The sequence below is a fragment of the Haemaphysalis longicornis genome, unplaced genomic scaffold (genome assembly GCF_048455015.1).
Source record: "Haemaphysalis longicornis isolate Haplotype H1 unplaced genomic scaffold, Haemaphysalis longicornis Haplotype H1 scaffold_1, whole genome shotgun sequence".
NCBI lineage: Eukaryota > Metazoa > Arthropoda > Arachnida > Ixodida > Ixodidae > Haemaphysalis > Haemaphysalis longicornis.
This window is the reverse complement of record NW_027526203.1, coordinates 381,739,246-381,766,749: the sequence shown is the minus strand read 5'-3', so window position 1 is coordinate 381,766,749 and position 27,504 is coordinate 381,739,246. Positions and strand designations below refer to the sequence as shown.

General features: G+C 43.9%; 1 protein-coding gene across 1 annotated transcript in view; it reads right to left on the bottom strand.

Moving 5' to 3' along the window:
- LOC144155203 (alanine--tRNA ligase, cytoplasmic-like) overlaps positions 1–27,504 on the bottom strand; it is a 71,693-nt gene that overhangs the window by 21,937 nt on the left and 22,252 nt on the right. Inside the window, exons 11-15 of the mRNA XM_077686512.1 lie at positions 27,222–27,346; positions 23,290–23,434; positions 13,215–13,375; positions 9,030–9,146; positions 753–890 (exon numbers count right to left, since the gene is read on the bottom strand). Of these exons, the coding sequence (XP_077542638.1) occupies positions 753–890; positions 9,030–9,146; positions 13,215–13,375; positions 23,290–23,434; positions 27,222–27,346 (686 nt within the window). The remainder of the gene's footprint in view (positions 1–752; positions 891–9,029; positions 9,147–13,214; positions 13,376–23,289; positions 23,435–27,221; positions 27,347–27,504) is intronic.

Below are 27,504 nucleotides of genomic sequence, written 5' to 3'. Positions count from 1 at the left end.
CCACGTACCAAATTTATTCCATACATAAATCGCACCGGTGGATGAGACGCACCAACGAAAATTTCAGAAAAAATCGCAAGCTATACACCAGAAAATACGGTACTGAACTTTTCAAAAGTTTAAATTCGTCCCTTTTGTGCAGAGTTACACCTGGGGCATGAAGCACACCACAACCAAACACTAAAGGGTCCATTTTGAACACCTGGTGTTTCTGAACATCTGCCGAAATCTTGAACACACAGGCATACACGTAAGTTTTCATCTTAATAGATGATAATTTGAGGGTTCATGCATTGAATGATCACCTAGCCTATCGAGTGTGCCGCAGTGGGTGCCATAAATCAATTTAAACTGCCTAAGGTTATTTAAGGTGCACGGCAATATTCGTGCACAGGCTAATTTTGTTCCCCGCTGTCAAAATAGAACTGTAGCACCCAGAAACAGCTTCAACCCTTCTTCTGTACTTTGGTTTAGAATACATCGTCGTAATAAGAATACTTCCTATAACTTCCGATAATATATGTATTATTCACCTCTTTTTTTTTTCCAGTAGAAAGGTAGTCGTAACCAGGATTGCTGTGTTTCTAGTTTATCATGCTCAATAACTGAACGGTCACGGTGGTCTTTACTAGCAGCCGCCCCTCCTGTAAAAAGAACTCGGGTAGTTTGAAGAGAATTCTGTGTTTTCCCGAGCTTCGTTCAATTCCAAACAGCTGTAGTGCTCTGTTTAAAGTGAAATAAGCCACACTCACCTTGGAGACAAAATCAAATCGTAGGTGCTTGCTATCCACCAAAGATGATCTCTGTTCCGTAGAGCCAAGCACAGTTCTCAGGGCCGCATTCAGGCAGTGTGTGGCCGTGTGGTGGATCATGCACTGTACTCGATGTTGCTGTTTTCAATGCGAGAAAGGAGAATTCAAATGGAAACATGAGAAAGGATGCAAGAGTGTGGGAACACGGGTTTGCACACATTGAAAGCAGATGCAGCACAACAAGTACTGAAGTTACACAAACAGCATCCAAATATTGAAGAACTACAGTTGAACCTAATTTCTGACGGCCGCACAACTCACTCGTGAGTGACTGAAACAATACACAAACTGCGCACAGATTGGCCTGGAACATGGCATAAGAAGTACAGGCGATGAAATTAGTTGCAGTGTGGATGGTGGGAAATAGTGAGATATTGTTGCTGTAGGGGGGCAACCGCCTACTTCACCGCCACTCATTCACCATCACGGAAGAACCCCGCCATCAAGGCATCCTTTCCACTGTGATGCACAGCGATGCTTAAAGGCCAACTGCACTCAAATTTCACCTCGACCAAATTTATTTTTAATGCGTAGTAAGTACCCCCAAATCAGCTGGGACACAAGTCGTAGCCCCGTGAAACGCCTCGTTAATGAGTCAGAAGAGTTTAAAGAAGCTCCGCCGCAGACCGTGCTGCACCTGCCGGTGGATCGCATAAACAGCCATGACGCGTCTGTGACGTCCCAGCCCACGGGGGCTTCTTCCTCTGGCCAGCCACGCCGCTGGAGAACCGGTCCAGCCCTGCTGCGCACGCTTCACCCATTTGCTGCCCCGTGCGTGCGTAGAGCTTGCGCGCAGACTTTCTCCCGAGCTGGTGACCGTCCGTCCACTCGCTGGACGGCTGCAACGTCACTACAATGGCCGCGCTCTCCTCGGTTTCGGTTTCGAAATCGCCGATTTTCGCTGGCCGCTTGCGGCGTCCACGCGCGTATTTCAGCTGTTGTATTTTGCATGTTGCTTTCTTTTTAAGCAGACTTTACGAAAATAGGGCTTTCAAGGGGTAGAAATTTTGAGTGCAGTTGGCCTTTAACTGTTGCACATACAGTCAAACCTGGTTATAGCGAACTGCAATATGTGCCACGATTAGTTCGATATATCCAATAGTTCGATATAGCCGAACCCACCTATAACGAATTTATTGTTACAAGTTCGCAATACGCGGGGATCCCCTTGCCATCCCCGCGTGCAGAAATGAACAAAATAAAGTATGTCATTACCATACACAAAACAATCAATTTATTGCAAATAATAAAGCTACTTTCTGCCTTAACGCCCTAACTGCCTACTTCCAAAAAAAGCGGTGATTTTTGTTTTCCCTTTCGTATTGACAGCGTCAACTAGCACAGCATTCTTTACATGAGACATTGTTTGCTCCAGTTCGAATCCGTGTCCTTCAATATCAAAGAAACATTGGCGGAGGACATCGACTGCCGAAAGGACTTCATTAAGCGTCGGATGGCTTTCACTCGCGACATCCTCTGCCTCCTCAGTGCTTTTCATCAGCATTACTGATTGATTATGATTGATTGTAGGGTTTAACGCGCCGACGCAACGAAGGCGATGAGGTGCGCCGTAGTGGAGGGCTCCGGATTAATTTTGACCACCTGGAGATCTTTAACGTGCGCCGAAATCTCGTACACACGGGCGTTTTTGCTTTTCGCCTCCATCAGAAAAGCGGCCCCCGCGGCCGGGAATCGAACCCGCGACCTCGTGCTCAGCAGCGCAACGCCTTAGCCACTGAGCCACCGCGGCGGGTTTTTCATCAGCATTACGACGGTGCTGCTGACGGTGCCCGTGTCCAAGGGGCTTACAGTGACGGCAACATCGTCGTCGACACTCAGGAAATCTTCGAAGGACACTCCTTTCGTCACAGCATCGGGAAAGTTGGCGACCTCCCACCTTGGTCCGGACTCACTGACTGGGCAGGTTCTGTCACGAGTTCCGCGCGTCGGAAACAGTTACGGAAAGTGTCGGGCGTCATGTCACTCCATACGAGTCGCAATGTCTCAGTCGTGGCCTTTGCTCAGAAGTCGAGACTGTTCAAAATGTCAATCGCCGCTCCGAGACCATGCATTTTGGCGGCCATACTAGGCACGCTGAGTTCGATATATCAGATGTGAAGTTCGTTATAAGGGATGTGTTTCGCACGTATTTTCGTAACTGATTTATTTTTGTTCGATATATAGCATAATTCGCTCTATCCGGGTTCGTTATATTCGCGTTTGACTGTACATCTTGTTTATAGAGCAAGGCTACCATATGGTGCGTGAGCACTAAAAATTGTATGGCCTGCTGGCGGACAATGAAAAAACTGAACAGTGTTGGCTTAGCACTCTTTTGGCTACTTGTGTTAGCGGTGTCAAAACAACAAACAATACTACAGCGACGCAGGCAGCTGATCGGTCCCAAAAGTGTGCTGGCCACTCAGCCTACATAGCGACTCGATGCACCAACAACAGTGCAAGCTGCATTCAACAGAACCCTCATGCAAGAGACATAACCTCGAGAATGTTTGCAGCATAATGCCACCACCTAAATACGATAGACTCGCGATAATCCAAACTCGGATAATTGAAACAAATGTCAGGTTGACCTGATATCTTTTCAATGTATTTTAAAGCCGCTTAATTCAAACTGCTCCATTGCGTAAATTCGGTTAATTTGCAATTCTTGCCTGTCCTTGCTGGAAAATATCTGCTGTATTTGCCACTTCCAGCTGAACATTTGCATCCTTATATCACTAACAAAAACAAATAAAGCCGATTATCTGCATACATGTGTCAAAGTGAAACCGCGCGCGCCAGCAACCCCGCGCGGATTGAGAAAAAAAATAGAAAAAGAAACCAAAGAAAACTTTTTTTTTTTGGACTCTCACGCAAAGACAAAGCAGTGATCCATTCATGTCTTTTTTCTTTTTCTCCAAAGTGTGAATAGCACTTCAGTATTGTGTGTGAATGTTGTATGTACTATTAAATATATGTGAGCGTTTCATTACAACACAAGTTGGTATGTTGCTTGGATCATTTTTACGAGAACTTCTGATAATTCAAACTTCTGATCATTCAAACAAAATCCTGAGGTCCCTTCAAGTTTGAATTATCGTGAGTCTACTGTACTTCTTACACCAGGGTTCGGAGACATGCAGCACACAATACGTGGAGCCCTCACATTTTTCTAGTTACTGCTGTTGTTATTTCCCACTTAGAGCTACTGACCTATGGTCTTGCTTTACAGTTATAAACGGCATAAGCAACACTGTAGGCGTTTGCCACCATTACAGTGCTTACAGCTTTGCCTCCAGCATTATTTTGACTGCATTCGCTGTCAGTCACACTAGATTTTTGCAGCAGCCACAATGCTGACGGCAGTTGTTACCAACGACAGTACCCCCACACCTTTCTGCACAGTGAATTGGGCCTGCAAGTAGACGCCAGCTCAGCAGTGTGCTCCCTTCCCTAGACTGGATGGGGTGATTATGTGTACTTCGCTCTGTTTGCCAACAACGGTAGTGAAAGGGGCTACGCAGACAAAACATAAGTTTGGTTCATTCGAAAGATTGCTTCGTTACAATCATGCTTACACAACCTTTGACCTTTAACATGTGACTCACTAGCTCATTTCCCACACTGGAACCTATGACGTAATCTGTGCAGCTGTGCGATTAAAGCAAATGCAAGTTAGGCAGGACTTATAAGCTTGCAGAACGAGCTATTTCTGCTTAAATGTAATGTATACTCATTTTACAGCCGTAATAATGCTGGGGTAAACAATGGAAGTTACGAAAGTACACATAAACGCAAAAGTCCCAGTGCATATGGCTCTTGGTACTGCATGCACTGTGCTTGTTATAGCTGCACAGCAGTCCGGCGCTTTGGGGTTGCCTCACACGACACTGGCCGATTGGTGTAAGCGACGTTGTCTTACGTGACTTTGTTTGTCAAGAATACCCAATGTTCTACAAAACGATTACGAATTCCAACCACAACAAAAACAAGCCAGGTGCAAATACGGTCAGAAACAAAGCGAGTGTGGACAGCGCTCCCGAGTGGTACGGTGGCACCATCTGTACTAACATTCGCTTGAAGACCTGTCCATGTTGCGTCATCACAGACATCACGAAACACATGATTTAGTGGGAGAATAAAAATGTCAACTTAAATTGATTAACTTCTCAGTGAATAAAGCACCGTTCACTGCTGGACAAGCACTCGGGGCACCATAAAACACCAAATCTTTCGAACAAAACAAACTTGTATTTTGTCTGCATGGCCCCTTTAAAGGAGTACTGACATGACATTTTTGTGTTAAGTTTTATTTTTCACTGCTATGGGTGCCCACCCATAAAATATGCCCACTAATCCCACTAATCATAAAATGGCATATTAGACGGTCGATCTCAGCGTAAATAATTATCTATAGCCTCGTTTGTTCGTGTAAGTTTCAGTTTTGACAAAACAAACACCGAGGTGGCTGCCATGACAGGAGGGCGCTCATGACGTCCTCCTCCTCCTTGCACCACTGCCGGTGCAGAGTCACGCACCCAGACTGGCCATTGTCTTCAAGGAGTACTGACACGAAATTTCAAAGCTGATATAACTATGTAAAAGGCTTCCTTTGTATATGGAGATATCTCCCAGCAAATTTCAACAGTAACCGTTCAATATAACATACATATTTTAAATCCGTTTTAATCTTTGCGTGCACGAGAAAGCTCAGAACAGATACCCTTTCGCAATCAGCCCCGACCACGGCTGGTCTGGGCACACGAGCGAGCGAGAGCGCGTGCGCGCCCACACCGGTAGTGGTGCAACGAAAACGATGACATCACTAGCGCCCTCATGTTATGGCGGCCGCCTCGGTGTTCGCTTCATCAAAACTGAAACTTACACGAACAAACGAGGCTGTAAATAATTATTTATGCTGCTATCGACCATCTAATGTACTATTCTGTGATTAGTGGGCTCGTAGGAACCCATAGCAGCGAAAAAAAACTTAACATTAAAATTTCGTGTCAGTACTCCTTTCACTACCTCTACGTGCCCGATAAGCATGACATCAGTCCTAAAACCATAACGTGATACACACGGCGAAGCAGCGCGTGCCAACTGCAACCGGTGCGTTGGCCATGTCATGGGAGCCCTGACATCGGCAGTTTGGGGCCAGGATGGCCAGGAGGAGAGTTTGAAACAGGACACTCTTCCTGCAAGGTAAAGCCTAGATAACTTCTAACATTATTTTCTTTTTTTTGCACGCAAAATAAAAAAACAATGCACACTCACTGCCATCTAATAAAACCCAGCGTAGAGGGGACAGCTGGCTCATCGCATCTAATGCTTCCATTTTAACCCCGTCCCTCATTGCTACAATGCAATGACCCTGGTCAAGCTGGTATTGTAAATTAAATGAAGCATTCCAGCCAGACAATCAGTGCAAGATTAAGCAAACTATGAGAAAAGCCGCAACAACTCAATTCCCAGTGCTACCTAAGGAACAAACAGATGGCCCCAACCCACAGTGTAAGAGCGACAACGAAGCCACCGGCGGCAGCAGCCCCCAACACACGGTCCCACGAGTTGAATTCATCTCCACCTCTCTTTGGCGGCGCACGGTGAACTTCGAGCAAACGAGACATCAGATTCCGTCCGTGCCTTGCCTGCCACGTCACTTTCCTCTCTGTCCTTCAACCATGCAGCCACTTGTACCCACTTTCTAGTAAACCCAGTTAACCCAGTATAACTGAACTCCAGTGTTCTATACAAGAACCCACAATGAAACATCCAGATCCTACCAAAATCATGTGAACGCTAGTATCATACGTTGCACTTTGCCAAACATGTCCCGAGTTGCCTAGTTCAAATTATGCAGAAAGAAAATGCAGAAAATTTGGAGCATTATACTTGGTAGAAACTTGTTACCAGTTATAGCAACCGATGGGAATAATATACTTGTTCCAAAAATTAGAGTGCGATAAAGACAACACGGAAGAAGCACAACGGGACAAGAGTTCGAAAAACTAGAGCGTTTGATAAGCACAACGACACAGAAAAAGCATGATGGGACAAGAGCACTTGTCCCGTCGTGCTTCTGTGTTGCGTTTATTGCACTCTAATTTTTAGAAGAAGTATGCACCAACTTGCCCAACTATGTGTTTTACTACATAACTTACCTTTTAAACATGCTGTACATCTTCCTTAAAAAGCTGTGGTTGATAGCTGGTATTTAAGATTTTGATGAACAAATTTTTATAAATGAGCTGACCAAATAACGTGACTAATTCCCTTTGAAATGTATGTCCACCACTGCACTTACAAGGGCATAGTGAGGACAGCATCAATGTAAAAATTATTACCCGTCGTGACACCCTTTTTGTTATCACTCAAAGAATTAAACTGCACTGCTCTTTATGAGGCTATAAACAGTATTCCCGCGGCAACATTTTGACGGCACACACAGGCAACCATAGAATTGCTTTTAACACTGAGCATGATAGACCAGGTCTTTGACAGACACTGATACGAAAATCTTGAAAATGAACAGCCGCCCCGCAAGGGGAAAGGGCCAAGGGCTTTGAAAAGTACATGGGGAACTGCCGAACAGTGACTTTAAGTTGATAATTTGTTTTAAATTTCAATGTTTGAATAAAGACTCACCCACAACTCATAAGCTTTCTTACAATATGTACAGTCATGGACAATTCAAATACGAACCGTGAAGCGCACGACCGAAGATACCGGTGCCGTCACCTGGCAGCGGCCGTGGTAAGCGCACGGACATGCGCAGTCGAGATGTCGGGTGCGAGGGTGCGTGCCCCACTGCGATATGTCGCCCGCTCCTCGCTCGCATGCTTGCCTTGTCGCCATGCCGCAAGAGCGCTGCAAGCACTGAAAGTACTACCGCCGGTGCAGCTGAAGGTGTTGGTCGCGTTGAGAGCAATGCGGCACGTAATCGCTTGCATAATCGCGGCCAGTGCTTGCGTGGGAAACGCGTGCACACCCTCAGAAGGCATACTGTTGAGCTCGTCATGCTTTCTCGAAGAAAACCAGCGCACAGAAATGGAGACACAAATAAATGCATGCCACTAACTTCTGATGGCGCTGCATTGTTTTGTGTTCGTGGTGCAGTGGCTCGGGAATTGAACAATGAGCTGGCCGCTAAGAATGCACCTTTGTTTAATGGAGTCATGGCTGAGTCATTTCGCTGATTCGGAGCTAGCAGCAAATAATAGATTTACCACCAGAATTCGTCTCCAATTATATACATTAACTGTAAGCATTGTGTGGGCTGGGAAAATTTCTGGCAGAATTCGAATATTAACAAAAATGAAGAAGATAGGCAGGTCCAACCATTCTATAGGACAGGTCCCCTTGTGCAACAATTTTGGGGGCAGATTTTTTCGTTTTTTTTGGTAGGCACCTCACTTCTTGTAGAAATCTGCGGAGCAGGCAGCACTGAGCATTCTTTGGGCGTGACCCAGGTGTCCATCGTTATTTGCTCAAGTTACTGCAGCCCGCATGCGAAGCTATGTCGGCAATGTGACGCCAGTACACACGCGGAGCAGGCGCTCGTGTGAGCCGACCACACAGTGACCGCAGATACCATGTCGCGCCGCATCGGTAACAATTGTTTTCAGCGCTCTTGCGGCATGGCGACAAAGCAAGCTTGCGAACGAGCTTGTGGGCAACATATCGCAGTGGGACACGCAGCCTCGCTCCCAACATTTGAACTGCGCATGTCCATGCGTTTTTCACGGCCGCTGCCAGGTGACGGCACCGGTATCTTCAGCCGTGCGCTCCGCGGTCCGCATTTGAATTGTCCATGACTGCACTGTCATACTTCCCAGCAATACAGCTACCAATTCAATAGACTCAAAAACAAATCCATCAAAGTCAAAGTGGTCAGGGAGCAGTTCGATATAACTGACCATTCGAACACTGTTTAATGTAAGAAATAATCCCAATACCTGAGTACAGCATAACATAAACGGGTTTGAATACACTTGATTAAAGTTTTAAATGCTCTTTTTTGACCAGTCTCGTAATTAAGACTGTCGAAAAATTAATATTAGCCCACTTCTTACATTTGACGTTGTATGCTTTAACGTCAGTACACACAGTACCTGCCCCTTACCTTGCGATCAGACTGACTAAATGCAACAAAGATGGCACTGTATGGTTGGTCCAAGGGTATAAAAGGGTACAGAACACCTATGCTTTGCTCACCTTGTCGATGCACATTTCTACCACATCATTTCTGTGAATTGTCCCAGCTGTGACTACGCCTTTGTGAAAGACAAAGCCACCGCAGTCGGCCACATGTCCGATGTTGACTTCACAGGTCTAAAAGAAAACAATGTTGTTTTAGTTGTCTGGACAAGCTAAAAAAAATGTGTTCAAAGCATTTGTCATAGTGGCAGGGAAGCTTAAAAGTCACACTAGTACAGATAAAAGCCCCCTTCCTAATAAAATTTTGTTACGCAGCACAACTGGGTTTGTTTATCACAAATTCCGCTCGAAGGAGAATGCCGAGGAGCCCTATTTTAGCCACATTTTAAAAGCCAAAAAGCAAGCAATGCTGAGGCAGTGCTTCTATCAAAGCATCAATTTCATATAAGTCTACTGTATTTTTCTTTCATTATTTGCTGTGAATTACTCATAAATAATGTGGCCCATTACAGGCAATGACATTTACGAAATAGTAACAGGTTAATAAGGGAAAAAATTCAAATAAGCTAACCGCATTCACCAAGCAAAAATATTCCAACTTGCCCCCTCTAACAACCGAAAATCACACATTTTTTTGCCTGGATAAAATTTAAATATCATTTTAATAAAGTGGTTCACCATTTCACCAAAGATAAAAGGGACCATTTGTGTACTAGTTGATCAAAGATGGTGCACATTTATTCGAGTGGAGATGATTATGGAACCATCATTTTATCATTTTATTGCAGAATCACAACAATTAAATGGGCCAACCATACAAGGTAGTGGCAATCATCCTGCTCCTCACAAATGGCATTCCCCCTATCCTTTGGGCTGAAAAATCACAGCCTGTAGCCTCTTCGAGAAGGACAATGCCATGTTACCAACTCCCCCTTCACATGAAGAATGCGTCAAGCAGGTGGGGTTACCCTTTTTTTTTTTTCACCCTGTCTATGAGGATGACAATGACAGAGTCATGAAGATTTTGGTTAAGGCACCACTAGCAGCATGGCTGTAAAAATACCATTTTAAAATGACATAAAGCACTGATAATTTGTCAAAAAAAAAAAAAGCTAAGATTTTAAAAATCATCATGCCCTTACCCTTTCTCCTTTTTCAACTCTACAGCTAGAACCCACTACTTTAAAATAAGCTTTATGGGGCCTTCGATTTTCTAATGTGGAGCTCAAGGCACCATATTTTGGAGCTCATCAAGCTTCAGGTGACGTTCACAAGGCAATAATTACCTTGAAGAACATAACCTCATATTTAGGCATCAGCACGGTTTTCGTGGAGGCTATTCATGTGACACACAACTCGCTAGCTTCATTCACAACATACATTCATCCATAGGTACCGGTGTCCAAGTAGATGCCATCTTCCTAGATTTTTCTAAAGCATTTTTTTTTATTCAGAATTGTTTCCATGGGTGCTATCCGTGAGGGGGGCAGCGATATAGGCAGAATGACTGACAAAGCCTCTGCTCCCCTACAGTTCAGCGTAGAAGGTAATGCAGAAAACGTATTCTCAAGCGCACAACAAAAGACACACGATACATAGTGCTTAGAATAGAACATTCAAACATTTAACCTAAGGTTGAACAGAACTCAAAAGATACCTAAAAAAAACTGACTGTGTTCCTCATCGTCAACACATTCACAAGCTTACTAAACTGAACACTGAAGCTACTGTTGTCACATGCATAAAAAGATTTCTTTTTAACAGGATGCAATTTACATCAGCTAACAAAAACAACTCATCTCTAGTCCTTGTAACATCTGGTGTACCACAGGGAAGCATGTTTGGGCCTCTACTTTTTCTAATTTATATTAATGATCTACCTGACTTATTTGCATCTATTGATCAATTGAATGATATATTTGCGGATGACTGCGCAATGTATCGTAATATTCATACTAACCGTGACCATGACATTCTTCAATCTAACCTACATGCTGTGAACGCATGGTGTTCCACCTGGCTAATGCCTCTAAACTTTGCTAAAACAAAATTCATTTTCGCTAATCAGGCCATCAACATCAAATCAGGCCCATCAACATCTTACAGCTTAAACAACAATTGCGTAGAACAGGTCTCTACCTACAAATACCCTGGTGTTCACCCAACCACTAACTTGCGGTGGAATGATCACATTAACCATATTCCCGCATCTGCAAACTGTTTTCTTGGCTTTCTGAAGTGTAACCTCAAACATGCTCCTGCACATTTACGCAAATTGGCATACACAACGCTAATACATCCTAAAATAGAGTACGCCTCAGCCATATGGGATCCTCATCAAGCATACCTAATAACTGATTTAGAAGCCCTGCAAAACCCTGCTGCACGCTTCATCTATTAGAATTATTCACATCACACCAGTGTAACAGCACTAAAACATCACACCAAGATTGAAGCCTTATCCCATCCTTGTTGTGTATCTCGTTTAACAATATTTCACAAACTTTACTATCATGTGTCTTCATAATAATTTCATGTGTGAACCTTCAGCCATCTTCCCGTGTTCTGATTATCCGCGCAAAGCCAAACGCATCTCGTGTCATTCCCTCGCATTTGCTCAATCATTCATACCTTGGACTGCGATAGAATGGAAAAATCTGCCATCACAGATTGTCATCGATACAAATGTACAGATGCTCTACACAGAAATGTCACTGCAACACTTGTACATTTATCTTTTCCATTTCTTGTTACTGTTTATCTTTCTTTCCGCACGCTAGTAAACATCCCTTTGACGTATTAATTCTGACATGGTGTTCCGAGAATTTTTTTTTTTTTTGTCTTCTCTGCGAGTGTTTTTTTTACGTGATGCACTGTCATTTATTTCACCCTCTTTTTTGTTTTGTTTTGAATGAATTATTGCACGCTACCCTATTTTACCATTGTGATGTGATGTACACCCTATGTAATACCCTCCCCCGGAGCACCTTTAGGGTTATTTTTTTATTTATAAATAAATAAACCTTTATTGCATACTTTGAAACCTGGTTTCTGCTCAAGCAGTCGATAACCATTTCCTTATTAAGCAAACTACCATATCAATGAACTTCCCGTGGCTGCCAAGTCCAGCACACCTCCAGGGAAAACAATAAGTGCATTACAACATTACCTTGCAAACCCCCACTGCTCTCTTCTATTTTTCAATTTGTTGCAGCTAAAAAAAATGCACCGTATGCAGACACCTCTCAATCATGGAATGTTGCAAATGAGCCCCATTGGATAAAGAGGATAACAAGGACGCAAGAAGCAGAGCATCGGAGGCATCGGATCTGGGGTACACATCACCTTTACTTCACTAACTAGCCATCCAACCAGCTGAGGATGCAATAAAGCGGTCCTCACTCTACCTCATTCACCTTATAGTCTTTCAACACACACACATTCTGATGAAGCTGGCAATTTTTTTCCCTGTAATTGCTGGGCCACAGTTTCTTTTGCTAAGACGCAATAGTAGCTAATACCACTCATTCAGCCGTGTTCGTGTAAGGGCCACAGTTTCTTTTTTTTTTTAATTGTGGCAGTAAATTTGGAGGGTGCGGCCCATACACGAATAATTTTTTCTCCCATTTAAAAATGAGTCAGATTGTGGTTGCATGCACGGCATATCACTGTTGGTTTCTTTGGAACAGAAGGTTGACTGCTCCGTCGCACTTGCAACGGCAGTGCACAAACAACAAAGGAGCATTCAACACCGCGTACGCTGCGACGCTGCCTCAAAAGAGGGAGAGAGAACTCGTGGCGTGGCAGGGCAGGCACGACAGGCAATGATGCTCTTATCTAGGGAGAGTCCCGTGCTACCTAGGTGGCGGCTCAACGAGGCTCTTAGAAAAGGCATGTGCGGCTAATACATGGAAAATTCTTTTTTTTTTCTTCAAAATTATTAGTCTGAAAAAGAGGGTGCGGCCCATACACGGGTGCGGCCCTTACTCAAGATTACACAGTAATACCTGCTTACTTGCAAACTAAACAGCCAAGCACCCCTTTTCAGATGCGTCGTTTTTAAATTCTCATGGTGAAATCAGCCCCAAGCTAAAAATGCATAGCCCCAGATTATCAAGCTGTTCTTCCATAGAATTCTTTACAGGTAGCACTGAACGGCACTGCTGAAAGATGGATTTGCTGCTAAGCTGAAAGAAAATGAGCTATACTAATCGGCTTGAAATGTTTACGAAATGTGCACACCTCAGTCTTAAGATGGCCAATGTCAGAAACTTGGCCCCCACTTTCAAAGTAGAAGTTCGTGGCATCAGTCACAATAAGACACTCTTCTCCTTGCTTTGCGCTGGCAATGTTCTGGTCGTCGCAAAATATGGCCTTGACAGTTGCCCCGAGTGGTGGAAACTCTGCAGGAAAGAAACAGAAGGTAAAATCTTCCAATGTAGCAATCCCGAAACTAAAGCAAGCTTTTGTTACATCTTGACCCCGTGTAGTGTCAATACGTATTAGCTCCAAAAGTCATAACTAGAGGGCAGATTTCTAGGCATTAAAAAAGCACGTTTTAGGCACCAAAAATAAGCAGACAAAACAAAGTTTTAGGCCTACAATGGCGTAATTATAGGCACAATAAATTTTTACATAAATGCAAATAATTTCAAATGAAGACGTGCGCGACCTGTATCGACAGCAGGTAAACTAAAATTTTATTGTCTAAGATGGCACAAAGGCAGTAGCAGCTGAACTTAGACATGGAATAGCCCCATAAAGCTGCTGTACTACACTGGCTTAGTTCAACAAGTACACTGCTTACATTCATGTTCAATGGTCACAGTCACTAAAGCGACCCATATTTTGAAACAGGCATGAAAAAAATACTTGAAAGCTGGGAATACTGATTTAAAAAAGTGCTAATCTATGTCTGCCTGATGCAATTAAATTACAACACAGCAAAAACAGACAAATAATAAATGCAAGGTAGACAACATTTATTAAGAAATTAGCATGTTCTTACATAAGGCCTTACGCACAACTCTAGAAATTTTCTTATATACAGTTGAACCCCTTTATAAGAGACACATACCGAGGAGCAGTTTCTGTCTCTTATACGAGATGTCTCTTATAAGCAGGGTACCATGTTTTCACTTACTAATCAGACCCTACTATATTGTGGGCACCGTATGACTAAAATAAGCTCAAAAGAACGCTACAGCATGCTGCAAAAGGCTCATTCTAATTTATGTTTGGCCCCCAGAATTTATGAAACAGTTCTGAATCTTTCTTTGCTTCATGACTGTATTTACACTGTTTTTTACAACCGATTCTAGAATCTTTTTCCTTTCACTGTTTGTGGAAGATGAATCGTAGATGTTGAGTTCACAAGCCTGATGAATAGCCAAAGCGCACAGCTTCTTCCACTGTGTGCTCACGCTATTCATTACGCTAGCAGGACTCAACATCTGCGATGCTTCTTGATTGGGAGCTACGCGAGTGGGAGAGCCCGCATGTGCGGTCGCGCTCCAGTGGATGGCAGTAAGCTTCAACCAATTCTGCAAGTTGCATTTCCATTGGCAGGGCTTCTCATCGTCATTTCATAGCTGACTGAACCACTGTGTGTTTGCTGAAGTTATAATAAATAGCTACTGCAGGCGTCTGTCGCCCACCTGTTTCCACAATGGAAGCAACTGCAATTAGTGACTGGTGGCACTGGATCTGAAGTTAAAATGTCTGTTACAAGCGAGATTATTGAGTAAAGTTCAAGGATGACTTGTCCCTTATAACCAATCTTCTACATCCGATGTCTGTTATAAAAGAGGTCAATTTAATGGGAAAGATAGGGCAGCCAGCCATGTGGGTGAATAGTGTCTCTTATACCCATTTGTCTCTTACATCCATGTCTCTTATAACGAGGTTCAACTGTACAACGACACCTTAATGTACAGGCAAGACCTTTCAACACTGCCAAATACACTTCCGCTCATTTGAAGGGCACATGTTGGAGGAAATCTATTTGAAATGAACACGGAACATAGTTTAAGAACCGCTGTGAATATTGTGGAAACAATAGCGAACTACCGCTATCTCCAGATTTCTGGATTCAAAATTGTGCCTCTTGTCGCTGAGAATGAGCTTGTACGCCGAGAAAGAATGCTCGACGTCGACAGAGGTTATTGGAGCGTACTTATACTTGGGAAAATTCAATGGCTTAACCGACACTGGGACCCCCGCGTGCTCACCAGTGAGGACCCCTAAAAGACACAAAACCCACAAAGACACTTCAAAGACACAAAACCCCTCGTTCTTGTCCAAGACTGATTGCAACTTTGCATGTGCTTTTTTGGTCCTTTGGGAACAGCAGCGATTTGTTGCTGTGCATGGAGAATTAGCGCAACGTTTGTAACCAGAGTTTCTCCCGAATTTTCCAGTTTCTTGATGGTGTTTGCCAGGAACGTAAAGTTGGCGCACAAGTATACGAGGTCTCCTGGGAGGCTATCCATGGAAAGGACAGCTTGAGCCTTCCTTGCTGTAGCACTCTCATCACTTAAAAAGCCGTTGACCACGGCGTTGGTGCCCGAAAAGTAGCAGTTGTAATACTCAACAGCTTCTAGCCATGTTCCCCAATGTGTGACAAAAGGCTGTGGCGGAAGGGGTCCGGCTAGCTACTTCTTCTTGAACGAGCGCACGTGAGAGGGTGCCTTTAGGAACACAGCCTTGGCTGAACCAATAAACTCGTTGTCACCAGTAAAGTGCTTCCTCAGTTCTTCACAAACACGGTGGAGCACATGCACTAGGCATGTAACATGCACCATCTGCGGGTAGAAGGTCTTCAACAGATGAGCTGCCTCGTGCATGTAGGCTGCGGCGTCTGTGTAGAGCAACAGAACCTTGGCGGCCTCGACTCCTGCAAGGTACAGAACCTTCAGGTATTCGTCCACAAAGTACACTATAGACTCCCCATTTGTTCTCTCCAAAGGCTTCAAACAGGCTTCCCAACAAGATAGTGGGCCACAAAGCAGCCATTTGCGTCTTTTGTTTCATCTGCGGAAATCCAACTGCAGAAGTCGCCAAGCTCTTCTCCGATTCTTGTTAATGTTCCTTCATACAAAGGCGGGAGGTAGTTCTTCCACAACGTAGACTCCGACGGCATGTTGTGATTGCGATATTTCTGTTGGAATTGTTTCAGCACGAGGTTTTCAATCTTGGCCCAAGGAATATTTTCAGCCACTAGGACATCGCACAAATTGACGCTAGGGCATCGCACAAATTGACGTTAAAAGCATTCGTCCTGTCGTCCTTGAAGGCTGTTGTCAAAAAGGACTGTTTGGATGTTGAGGGCTTGTCGTGCTTAAGCTTTGCCAGGTGACCTCCCGTCTTCTCATGCTGAGCCAGATGGTACTTTTTCTCGCAAGGAATCTGTAAAAATGCATTAGTTTTCTTAAATACGAAGCCCATATTCAATATCGCAGCATCGATAAACATTCTAACATAATAAGGGTCTTGACAAGCTATAACAAGATAAATAAATACAATAAGCATCGATAAACACTCCAACTTCTACAGCGAAGTGCTCGAACCTCCCTGTCGCGTCATATTTGATGGCACAACTGCACTTGAGCACAGGGCTACCCCGCGAGGCATACGACCAAAACATACTTTAAGCGCAAGAAGCTCAGCTTCTGGGGACGCAATATTATTTTGACTCTGCAGGCACCCCCAATCCGCTAAATTTCGCGGTGGCAAGTGTTAAAGCATTACAACGGTGGGTAAGGTACTAGAATTCAATCGTGTGTCAGCTTAGCGTGGTGTACCTCGGTAATTCTATCTAGCATCTCCACATATTTAAAGGTGCAGCTACTAGGCAGACTTCCTTTTAACAAACCTCCAGTGAACAGCATAAAAGCACACTCAATACATCAGTGCTATATTTTTTAAACATCGTCCTTCAGTACCAACCGATGAATTGCTCATTCGATCAGCAAATGCCTCAATGTTCTCTGAACGCAGCACACAGGGTCGGTACATGGAATCGTGACTCATTTTCACAAGGTATCTAACACATTTCATCCCAATAACCTCAATGGTATTGAAAGTTTACAACATTAAAAACCAAGCTAGTATGCAAAATAAGCAACGTTTGAACAAAATCAAGCTCCCATATAAGTAATGTCTGCTTTTTTCAAAACAATACAGGTGCCCCTGTAGTTTTCTCAATGCAAGGGGCAATATAAACAAAAAGCAAAAGCAGCGAATTTCGGCCATGATGGCCAGACACCAACCAACACGCCAAATGCTCACGACCCGTAAAACAAGTCAGCTCACCTTTTTCCTGTACGGTTCGCAGAACACGGTCTCTCTGCTTATTCTGCAGCATGGTGAGTTAAGTGTCCACTGTCGAATCAACACACTCCTTGGTGTCTTTCTTCTCGGCACGGCTGAGAAGGATAGCACAGATAGGCAGCCCGCAACCACCGCCTAAACGAGAAGTCTAAATGACTAAACGAGAAGAGGAGGATGCCTCCTATTGGTCAGGTCAAATCATGTAGAGCCAATTTCTCTCCTGGCGGTGAACTCCTTAAAAAGTAAATTACAAACAGAACAAAAGACGCGTGTACGCCACATCTACTACGGTTTCGCATTCGCTAGTGGTTCTTGTATATAGCTCCCCTAGGGGAGCAGAGTTGCGCATCCATCTGCCACCTAGAGTTCCACGTTGTGCGAGAAAGCCACCCGTCAAGTATGCAGGAGTTACTGCACCAGTTGCAGCAGCGGGGGAAGTAGGTGCGTGCATGTTCTGGCGTCTGCAAGAGACGGCAGCAGCCACTGACCTGCGCACAACGGGAAAAGGGGTGTGGAGCGCTGAAAGCGGGCTTTCCGGTCAAGGTGGAACCAGTGGCGTGGTAGCTCGTATAAATTAGACGCACAACTTTAGCGGAGCTTATACAGGAACTCTAGCATTCGCGCTCTACTCCCGCCAAGTCAGCGCAGTGGCGTATGCTAGCTGGCGTGTCCCATTTCGCTGCTGCTAGCAGTTGTTTCGCAGGATAGGTTGAACAAAAGGACTAGGTTCAAACCCACAGAGTTCAGAACAGTCAATGTTGCCCGTAGCAAACTGCACTCAAAAGCGAAACTTGAGGCTAGAAGGTGCTAATGCAGGCACTGATTGTAAAAATAGGCATTCAAAGGCACATATAAGCATTTAGGCCCAAACACCCAAAATAGGTATTCATAGGTACTATAAAAACACTATAAACGTCCTTTTAAGCTCGAATTCGTGCTCCGATATCAAAGTGGCGCAACAGGAGCACAAGGAACAAAATAGGCATTTGCCTAAAATCCGGTCTCTACAACAATGGCTTTTTTAATTAAGCAATTATTTCCATTTCAAGGCTTTCTGGCATACAGTTATGGTGCCCAATTGCCGACTTAGAACTGATGCTGAAAGAATGCTTATGGTAATCTCTGACCTCTGAGCATGTAATTCAAAACTAGAGTTGCTTTACTCTTTCTCTTAACTTTTCTTATGCTAACCACAGCATCTACATGTATTCCCAAGCACAATTGGACACACAAAAATGGTTTTAAAATGCGAAATCTTTCCATTTACACGGAGTTTAAAATTGGCATTTACAGGCAAATACTGAAAACTTAACAAAAAACAGTGCTTTCAAACAGCACGATGAAAAAGAGGATACTGCGGTAAGCACCAACTAGCCCACCTTGATGCTTTTTGTAACTGAAAACTCAAAACATTATTTATATACTTTACTATATCACACTCGTCCGCAAACCTCACCAATTTGAATTGAACTGCAACTGGACTCAACTTAAAGAGACGATGAGACAACATACACCCTGTTTTAATCGAAACAACGTCTTTTATAGCTTGCTCTACTCCATTCTGGTTCACAGTGACATCATAGCGAAAATACCAGAAGCAGAATGAACAGTGTTGACCCCGTACCAGCATTCGGGTGGTACAATGAAGCAGTACCGGAGGCACCACAACAATCACACGATCATATCTTCATTGTGTAAAGTTTGCATTCCAACTGGCAGGAATGCTATTCCGACATGGCCATCTTTAAAATCAACCAAACTCGTCCTTTGGCTTCATGGTCCCGGTCAAGCCACATTAAAAATGTTTTGAAATCCTAACCTGATCATTACGATTAATACATCACACCTAAAAATTGCATAATCTCTGGAAGCTTTTCCCAGAAACACTCGTTTTTGGCCTTTTTATTACAGCAGAGCTTTCATTTGAACTTATCTGAAAACATAAAAAAGCCTACACTAGTGCTAACATTATTGTAAAACTAAACCCCCTCAGAGAGCTGTTACACTGTGTACAACAACTGTGAATCAAAATACTACCCGACAAAAACAGTAGACCACTGCATCTCTTCTCAACAAGTAACATTCTACATACCCCTTGCACCTGTTCCTACAAGGCAGCTTCTGCTTCTTCAAAGAAATAAGCAAAGCAATCTTTGAAATGACTGGAGCAAGTATCCAATGAAGAACTCCATGTTCCTTATATACTGGTACAATAAAGCTTGCCATATAGCTTGCCATTATAGATTGACTGGCAAGCTTTCATGTAGTATATAAGAGACATGGAAAACTTAATTGGACACTTGTTCCAGTCATTTCAATACTATTCCAGTTTATTCCATTGTACACCTCTGAGCCCAGGTGCCGATTTATTGCAGTAAAGGGACCATGAGGACAGACTTGAAGTTTAGTCTATTCAAAAAATTGCCAAGTCAGAATAACACTCAGTACGATTTGAACAGAAAATCCAAACAATTAAGCCAGCTAAAAAGAAAACAAATGAAGGAGTGGCAAATCACCAGCCATTTTCTCACACTGGCCTTGTGAAATCGGGGGACTAGTTTGTGTGATTGGTGACCACTGACAAAAGCTACCACCAATAAACATGATTATGTGTTTGTATAAATGCCTCTGATTAATCTGATTGCTCTGCCTGGATGCAGTATGGTGTGTGGGCACCACATGGGTCCCCATGCCTGCCGAGCAGCGCCGTTAGGGATAACTGCTCGGCACTAGTGACACGAGGATGCCCCCTCGGCGGCAAAGCCGCATGAGCGTGTGCGCTCTCACGTACGCACAGTGCGCACCTCCCCATCGGCGACCACGGCACACGGAGTGCCGGCCCCCTAGCGGCTGGCTCCTCCGCCAGCAACCTTCTCTCCCTCTGAAGACTTTCTCTCCCAACCGAGGTGACGTCAAAAAACGGGATTGCTCTGCTTAAGGCTTTTCTGCGGAGGTCTGGAACTATGCGGGTCGGACAAAGAACAGATGTTCCTCAACCCCGAGACGAGGCGAGTGAGTCCCCCACTTCGGGACGAACCGAGTCGGCGGTCACGGATGGCTTACCGAGTTCATGGAGACTCCGCTCGGGACAGCATATCAGTGCGTGTTCTATATTCTGACCGAGCAATAAAGCGTGGTTTGTCTACATGCCTGGCTCCGAGCGCATACTTCGCACATTCTGGAGAGTCGAACGAACCCTCAGCAGCATCCCCGCGATGCCGCGGTGGGCATTGTGGCTTTGGTTCTCATGTTCTAGCTGGCTAGCTGGATAATACAGCCCATTTATAGCCGTAACCCTCACATTCTGGCGCCCAATGTGCTCACAGGTGCTAACACACCGAGTATTCTATTTCTTTTTGGTACCTCATCAATGACACCACTGCTGACATTGCATAGCAGGACACTTGAAAGTTGGCCAATATTTGCGGCTTTTTTTGTGTGGAGACGTCATTCGGGGCGTGAATGGAATCTAGCCAGGTATCAGATGCTAGTACTTTTAGGTAAACGAAACAAGGATGTGTGTTCTCTCCATGGTCTCTTCCGAAAAGCGCTAAAAGGCCTTCCATTGATTCTGTGTTCAGCAGGGAACAGTTTTGGTAATCTCTTTTTGCAAGAGGTTTGTTTAAGCGATGCGCTGTGGATGATGACCCTTGAAGATCTGTCCTATCAATGAAGATGTCATCGTACTTCCAGTTAATGCGCCATTTCAACAATGTCCACACACCCATCTGCTGTGCACATAAGAAAGTTCTGCCATAAATTTTGGATCTGTGCCTGCAGAATTAATGTAAGATTCGCTGAGCACTTGAATTGAATTGCGACAGTTGTGTGCTTCACTCCAGGGCCGTCTTATATAGATGGAGCATTCAATGCATCTACCAGCTTGGCAAATGCTAAGCTGGCAGATGAAAATGTGGGCCCAGTGGCCTGGGCCCACATTCTCACTGGTGGCTGCTGCAAGTCTATGATGCGTGCACAAGTGTTCGAGAGTCAGTTTCAGCAGAGAGTATTGCCAGTTGCTGATTAATTATACTTATATTCTTCTTAAGTGCAGTTGGCAAGTGATTATGCAGCAATCACACCAACACTCCACCATTGAAGTCGCCTGACTGCATGTTAGCTACTTTTGTATGGCTTGTAGAACCCTCCGCAGCTGGCGTTTGGAGAGACATTATTTCCTACTTTTAAAGATAAGACTAATTAGTGAATAGTCCAGCCTATGTATTGCCAATGTTGTTGGGGCCAGTTATGCGACCATACCCAGGGAGTTGCTAGAGAACATTTCTGAATGTACGTAATTTGGTGAAGATGAAAAACTACTGAGGAAAAAAAATGCTTCAGTAAATATGTCGGCATAATTTGTTACTTTTGACAAGCATAATTAGAATGCAGAGGAAAATCTTTTATAAAATCTTTTGTAGAGGCACTGCTTGATGAGAAGAAATTTGGACCTTGTATGCATCAATGATCCAGTAAAGAAGCTGGGCACTCCAGCAGTGTACTCATGCTTTTTTACAAGGTACAGGTATGTCTTGTTACAAGCTTATGATATGATAATAATGGAGGTAGCACAACAACACATAATCATGCTTTAGGCCATGGTTTCTCAAAGTGGGTTCCGCTGAACCTAGGGGTTCCGCAGGCCCCTCCTCAGGGTTCCGCGAGCCACTGATAAATTTTCCCTGATTCCGCAGTCGCAAAGTCTTATATGGTGAACTTGAGGTGCGATCGATCTAAGGAACCTCCATTACTCACACCCGAGTGTCAGTAAGCACATCTCGGCGCATAACAGAAACGCGCGAGCTGCGCAATAAATCTCGCCAGCAGCTTGTAGCCAGCCAGACTCCGAAAACGGGCCACGTGGTTAAACTATTGCACTTGAATCTCGGCCTTATATTACCCCCATGCGCATTTCTCCTGTTTGGAGATAGGTGCCGCTAGCGTACGCATTCACGTAAAGTCAACGGAAAAAAAAGCGATACCCTTGCTTGCTTTTGAATTTATTGCACGTTAATGTAGCATGAACGGAATGAAAACTGGCGGGAGTGGGGGGGGGGGGGAAGGGGGGGTTCCTTGGCACTTAACGGAACTTAGCAGGGTTCCCTGGGACCAACATGCTTGAGAATCCCTGCTTTAGGCAATGGTAAACCCCTAAAAGTGGCGGCACCGATGCCACCACATCACAGTGCGCAGACAATGCTACCATAATGACCTCGCACTTATGAAAGGGCGTGAAAGAAGTAAACAATGGCAGAGATCTTAGCTACATGACACACAAACGCAGTAGTGGCTATTGAGCACGGTACAAAGGATGGCGGGGATTCAAAATGGGCCCAGGAAAGGGGGTTTATTTTCACTTCAAAACGTGTTTCAGGGTCCCTTTGCCAACCTCATTTGATTACTAATTCCTTGCTGCAGTCTTATCTCTCTGCTGCAGTCCATGTGTTAAACTCTCACACACGAATGGCGACAATGCTGAGCCCAAGGACATGGGCACGATTCCCGGCCGTGGTGGCCGCTTTTCTGATGGAGACGAAAAGCAAAAATGCCCGTGTGTTCGAGATTTCGGCGCACGTTAAAGATCCCCAGGTGGTCAAAATTAGTAATACGCAGCCCTACACTACGGTGCGCCTCATCGTCTGTGTAGCATCGGCGCATTAAACCCCACAATCAATCAATCAATCAATCAATCAACGAATGTCGACAAGAACAGTAGACATGCTACAACTTAAATTTGATCCTTTGCAGCGCAATTCACCATACTGAAGCACCTATAAATATGAATATTTGTTTTACCATGTTGTAACTTCAAGCAACGAATGAGTGGCAGAAATTCAAGAGTGCAAAACAATGTGCTTGTTAATTTTATAGTAGTATTACAGAGTAAAGTTGGGTAGTGGTAAAGCTTCAGCATATCCTGTGCTGTTAATTTCTGATACGATGCAACAAGTGAGAAACATAGCAAGATCATGACAGCTGCACTCACCGTAGTTTCCATTATGGGATGTGTAGAGATAAATGCTGCTGGTGTCGGTTGGAACAACGTGGAATTTTCGAAGGAGCTCTGCCTTATCAGACAATCGCAGCAATGGGGATTTCGGCTGCTTTGAAGAACCCGTTGCAGACTTTTCCTTAATAGAACAACAAGAACAGATAAACAGAATTAGCAACTAGACCGATATTCATTGAAAATTTTCTCCTAATTATTATGACTGGAACATCTCCTTCAAGTGCCAGATTGGCTGAAAAACTGAAGAATAATCACAAAGTCTAGATTGAATGCAAAACACACTTCCACAGTCTTTTGCTGTTAAAGGGGCCATGAAGACACAACACAACTTTGTTCAATTTGAAAGACCTAGCCTTTGGTAGCTAACTCAGCTTGATTCCAGCCATTAAAAATGTTTTTTTAAAGGAGTACTGAGACGAAATTTCTGTTTTACGTTTTTTCCGCTGCTATGGGTGCCTACCAGCCCACTAATCATCATAGAATGGCACATTAGACGGTCGATCACAGCGTAAACGATCATTTACAGAGTCGTTTATTCGTGCCACTTTTGGTTTTGACAAAACGAACGCCGAGTGGCCACCATGACAGGAAAGTGCACGTGACGTCGCCATTCTTGTCACACCGCTGCTGGTCCGCACGCCCAGACCGGCCGAGGTCTTCACCATCCCCATGCGCCCAGGCAGCATGACATCAGTCCCAAAACCATGACATGTACACTCGGCATAGCAGCGCGCGCCAACCGCAGCCAGCGCGTTGTCTATAACGCGGGAGCCCCGACATCGGCAGTTTGGGGCAAGGAGCAGATGATGTCATGCTGGCCTGCTCTGGGCTTTCTCGTGCGGGCAGAGATTAAAATGGATTTTTAAAATAGGTTATACTGCACGGCTGCTTTTGCGACTTGCTGGGAGACATCTCCTGATAAAAAGGAAGCATTTTATTTTGCAATTCCTCAGTTTTGAAATTTCCTGTCCCTACTCCTTTAACTGAAAAAAGGCAATAAATATCGAGAAATGCAAATTTCGTGCTAAAGTGACCTAATATGGGCAGGGGTGATGTAACTGGGCCAGCATTTAAAGCGTAGTAATCAGCATGTTAACTGTACATTCACATTCAAGTGTTATGCTCAAACAGGACTAGAGGCCAGTCATGATTGTTGGTGGTGGCTTAGATCGGTGCCCGCCAGTCGCACAAACAAGATTATCTGATGTCATAGAGAAATTTCCAGAAAGTGGCTGGAGAGTCGCCACTGCCTCATATGTTTTTATTAATATATTTGTTTGAAGTTTGCAAAAAAATTGGTATCCCTGTTATAGAAACAAAGCAGTCTTGTTAATGAAACAAACCTGTATTTTGTCTTCACTGCCCTTTTAACATGCAATAATGTCAGTAAGCATTCAATTTTATTTCTTGTCATGTTTGCGTCCACTCCTCTGGTGATCACTAATCACAAGGCCCTGAAGAGTTCATGATTTTCACTGCACTTCAGGTAAAGTTCCGAGCATGATGACACAACAGAGTGAAGGCAGTCGAAATACTATAACATTTTTAGTGCAGCAAAGAAACATTATGAGTTTTCTTTTAAGAATCGACAATTGCCCCTGGGCAGTCAAACGGTACAATCAAAATTGACACGTCTACACCTTTGAAAACTTTATCTAAGAAAACTTCATCTAAGTTCATCCCGCCAACAAGTTAATGGCCCACACAATTTAACTATGCCATTACTACTTTCATTTTAATGCTAAAAAATTTTTGCAACTGAGAAAATATCAATGCCCATATCCTTGAATGAACAGTTCTTACTAAATGACTGATTTCAACTAATTACCTCAGTTGCTAACATATATAAATACACTGCTAGCCAAGTGCAAGCATCATGAGTAGCAAGCATCACGAGTAGTTTTGTGCTGGAAAACCAAAGGTATACAGTAAAATCTCGTTCATTCGAATCGCAAGGGGATGCCATCTCAGTTTGAATTAATGAAAGTTTGAACTTACGAAAGTGAAGATTAACAACAGTACACTGCGTCTTGGGACCAGTAGGGCATCTTAACATTTTGATGCTTGAACAAGCTTGTGATTGCGGCCCGGCTTTTGTCCCTAAAGGCGAACGTCAGCATTTTTCGCTCTACCAAAAGAATGTAGCAGAAGGCCTCCTCTTCGCCTTCTTGAAAACTGAAGAACAGGTGGGTGGCATTTCATCTGGCCATGACTGCTGAGTGGACAGGTTCTGCACTTCTGACCTGAGATATGATGTCCTCATCTGTCATCGCACAACACACTAGTGCACTTGCGTCCTCATCGACATAGTGGGCAAAGGTTGCATTTTCTAAAACCTCCGCCATGTACGATTTAGGGTGGTTTTACGCTATTTTGCCTTCTACATTCCAAGCAGCCTCATGTGTAGGTACAGGGCATGTTTCTCTGGCTATGTGCCAGGCACCAAGGCGCTGGCGCGCTGGCGCGCAGTTGGAATTATCTTTGGCAGAGCCTACACTCGGGTTCAAATTAACGGGTTTCTTTATGCATAGCCTTCTATGGAGACTTGGCCAGACCAAATTTTGCAGTTCGAATTAGACATAAATTTGAATTATTGAAGTTCAAGCTTTCACTGTACTTGTTTCAAACTCAGTTTAACACTTTCGTGACCGTCGAAAAATCAGTTGTGCTTAGGTAGTCCAAGAAATATTTGTTTCCTGCCAAAGAAAATGACTGATGCTAATGTGTAAGGTATGAAATGGTAGAAATAGGGCTTTCCAATAGTATTAATTTCAAACAACAAATGTTTTACGAATATTATCAAAAAATTACCAAAACAAAAAAGTAATAAAAAGAAAACAAAATGATGAAAACATCAATGCTACTTTGCACATGGTAAACATAAAACAAAAATTGAAATATAAATTTTGAATACAAGGCCCTTATAGAATAATGCTGTAAATACGAGCTCGGTAAGTACAAAAGTTATTTACATACATACAAAAATATAAGCACTAGTGCCTATCATGCCACTGCACGAAGCAGTTTCTCGAAGCGGTGAAACAAAGGTCGGCCCCACTTCTGTGCAGCCGGCGCTAAGTGGTCCCGCCCAAACGAAGCCCACACCCTTCAGATAAGAGCTGTGACCTTTAGAACAGGCCGGATATGTTTACATCAACGTGCGGCAGCGATGCAACGACCCGAGAAGAAAGTGAAGCTTACTGGCTGCTGATGTTCCGTGGCAGTTTGATACACTTTCGCCATCCGTACTGAAGTCTGACAAATTGAAGTCATCAGACTTGTCTGTGCTGCTACCATTATCCAGAGATTACAGCTCAGATTCACCTGAATCCGTCAAAAGTTGCCGTTCCCATGGAGCATCGGCAAGCAACATTGATGCCGCAACCAAAACCACGTGCGCCCGACTGCAAAGGACCTTTAAAAATCCCCCCTTCCGGCGGAGAAAAGAAACTCAAAAGCGAAACTGATGAGATACTTCCTCTTTTACCCTTGGATGGCGTTAGCTGTCCAGAAGTGCTCGGAGAGTGCGAAAATTTGAATTTGCATTCATCGATAACATACTATCAATGGGAATAAGCGCGGTCACGAAAGTGTTAAGGCTACACGATGCACACTGCAGGAATACAATAAAATGGAATTCCCAATGTGAAAGAAAGATGGTCAACACCTACAAAACTACACTTACTACTTCATCCTTACATCTACGTAACTGATAATCTGAAACAATTACTTGGCAATATCTCACTTTTGGAATATTACGCTGTCAAGTGGGACAAGGCAAAAGAAAATAACACACAAACAGGCACAAATTGTCTGTGCTGGTGCCGACTATTTCATTACCCACCAGACAGTGCATCAATTAAAAAAGCAAACAAAAAAGTAACAGCCAAAATCACCTACATACCAACCTGAAATTCTTTAAACAGCCCAGCAAACTCCTTCCAATCCACAGACAAACCTCTTTTTGCCGCTAAGTCGGCAATCAACTCTTTCTGGAGGCCGTACTGAACATACATTTCATAGGCTAAGTGCCCTGCAGGGAAACGGGAAAACAGCACATGGAACAAAGACAGCAAAAGAAACTGTGTCAACCAAGCATCTTTCGGCAAACCCAGCCTCGCTACAGCTTACCCAAAATACCATCTTTGCAAGTGCAAGCATATTATGACAAAAAAAAACAAAAAAAAACTG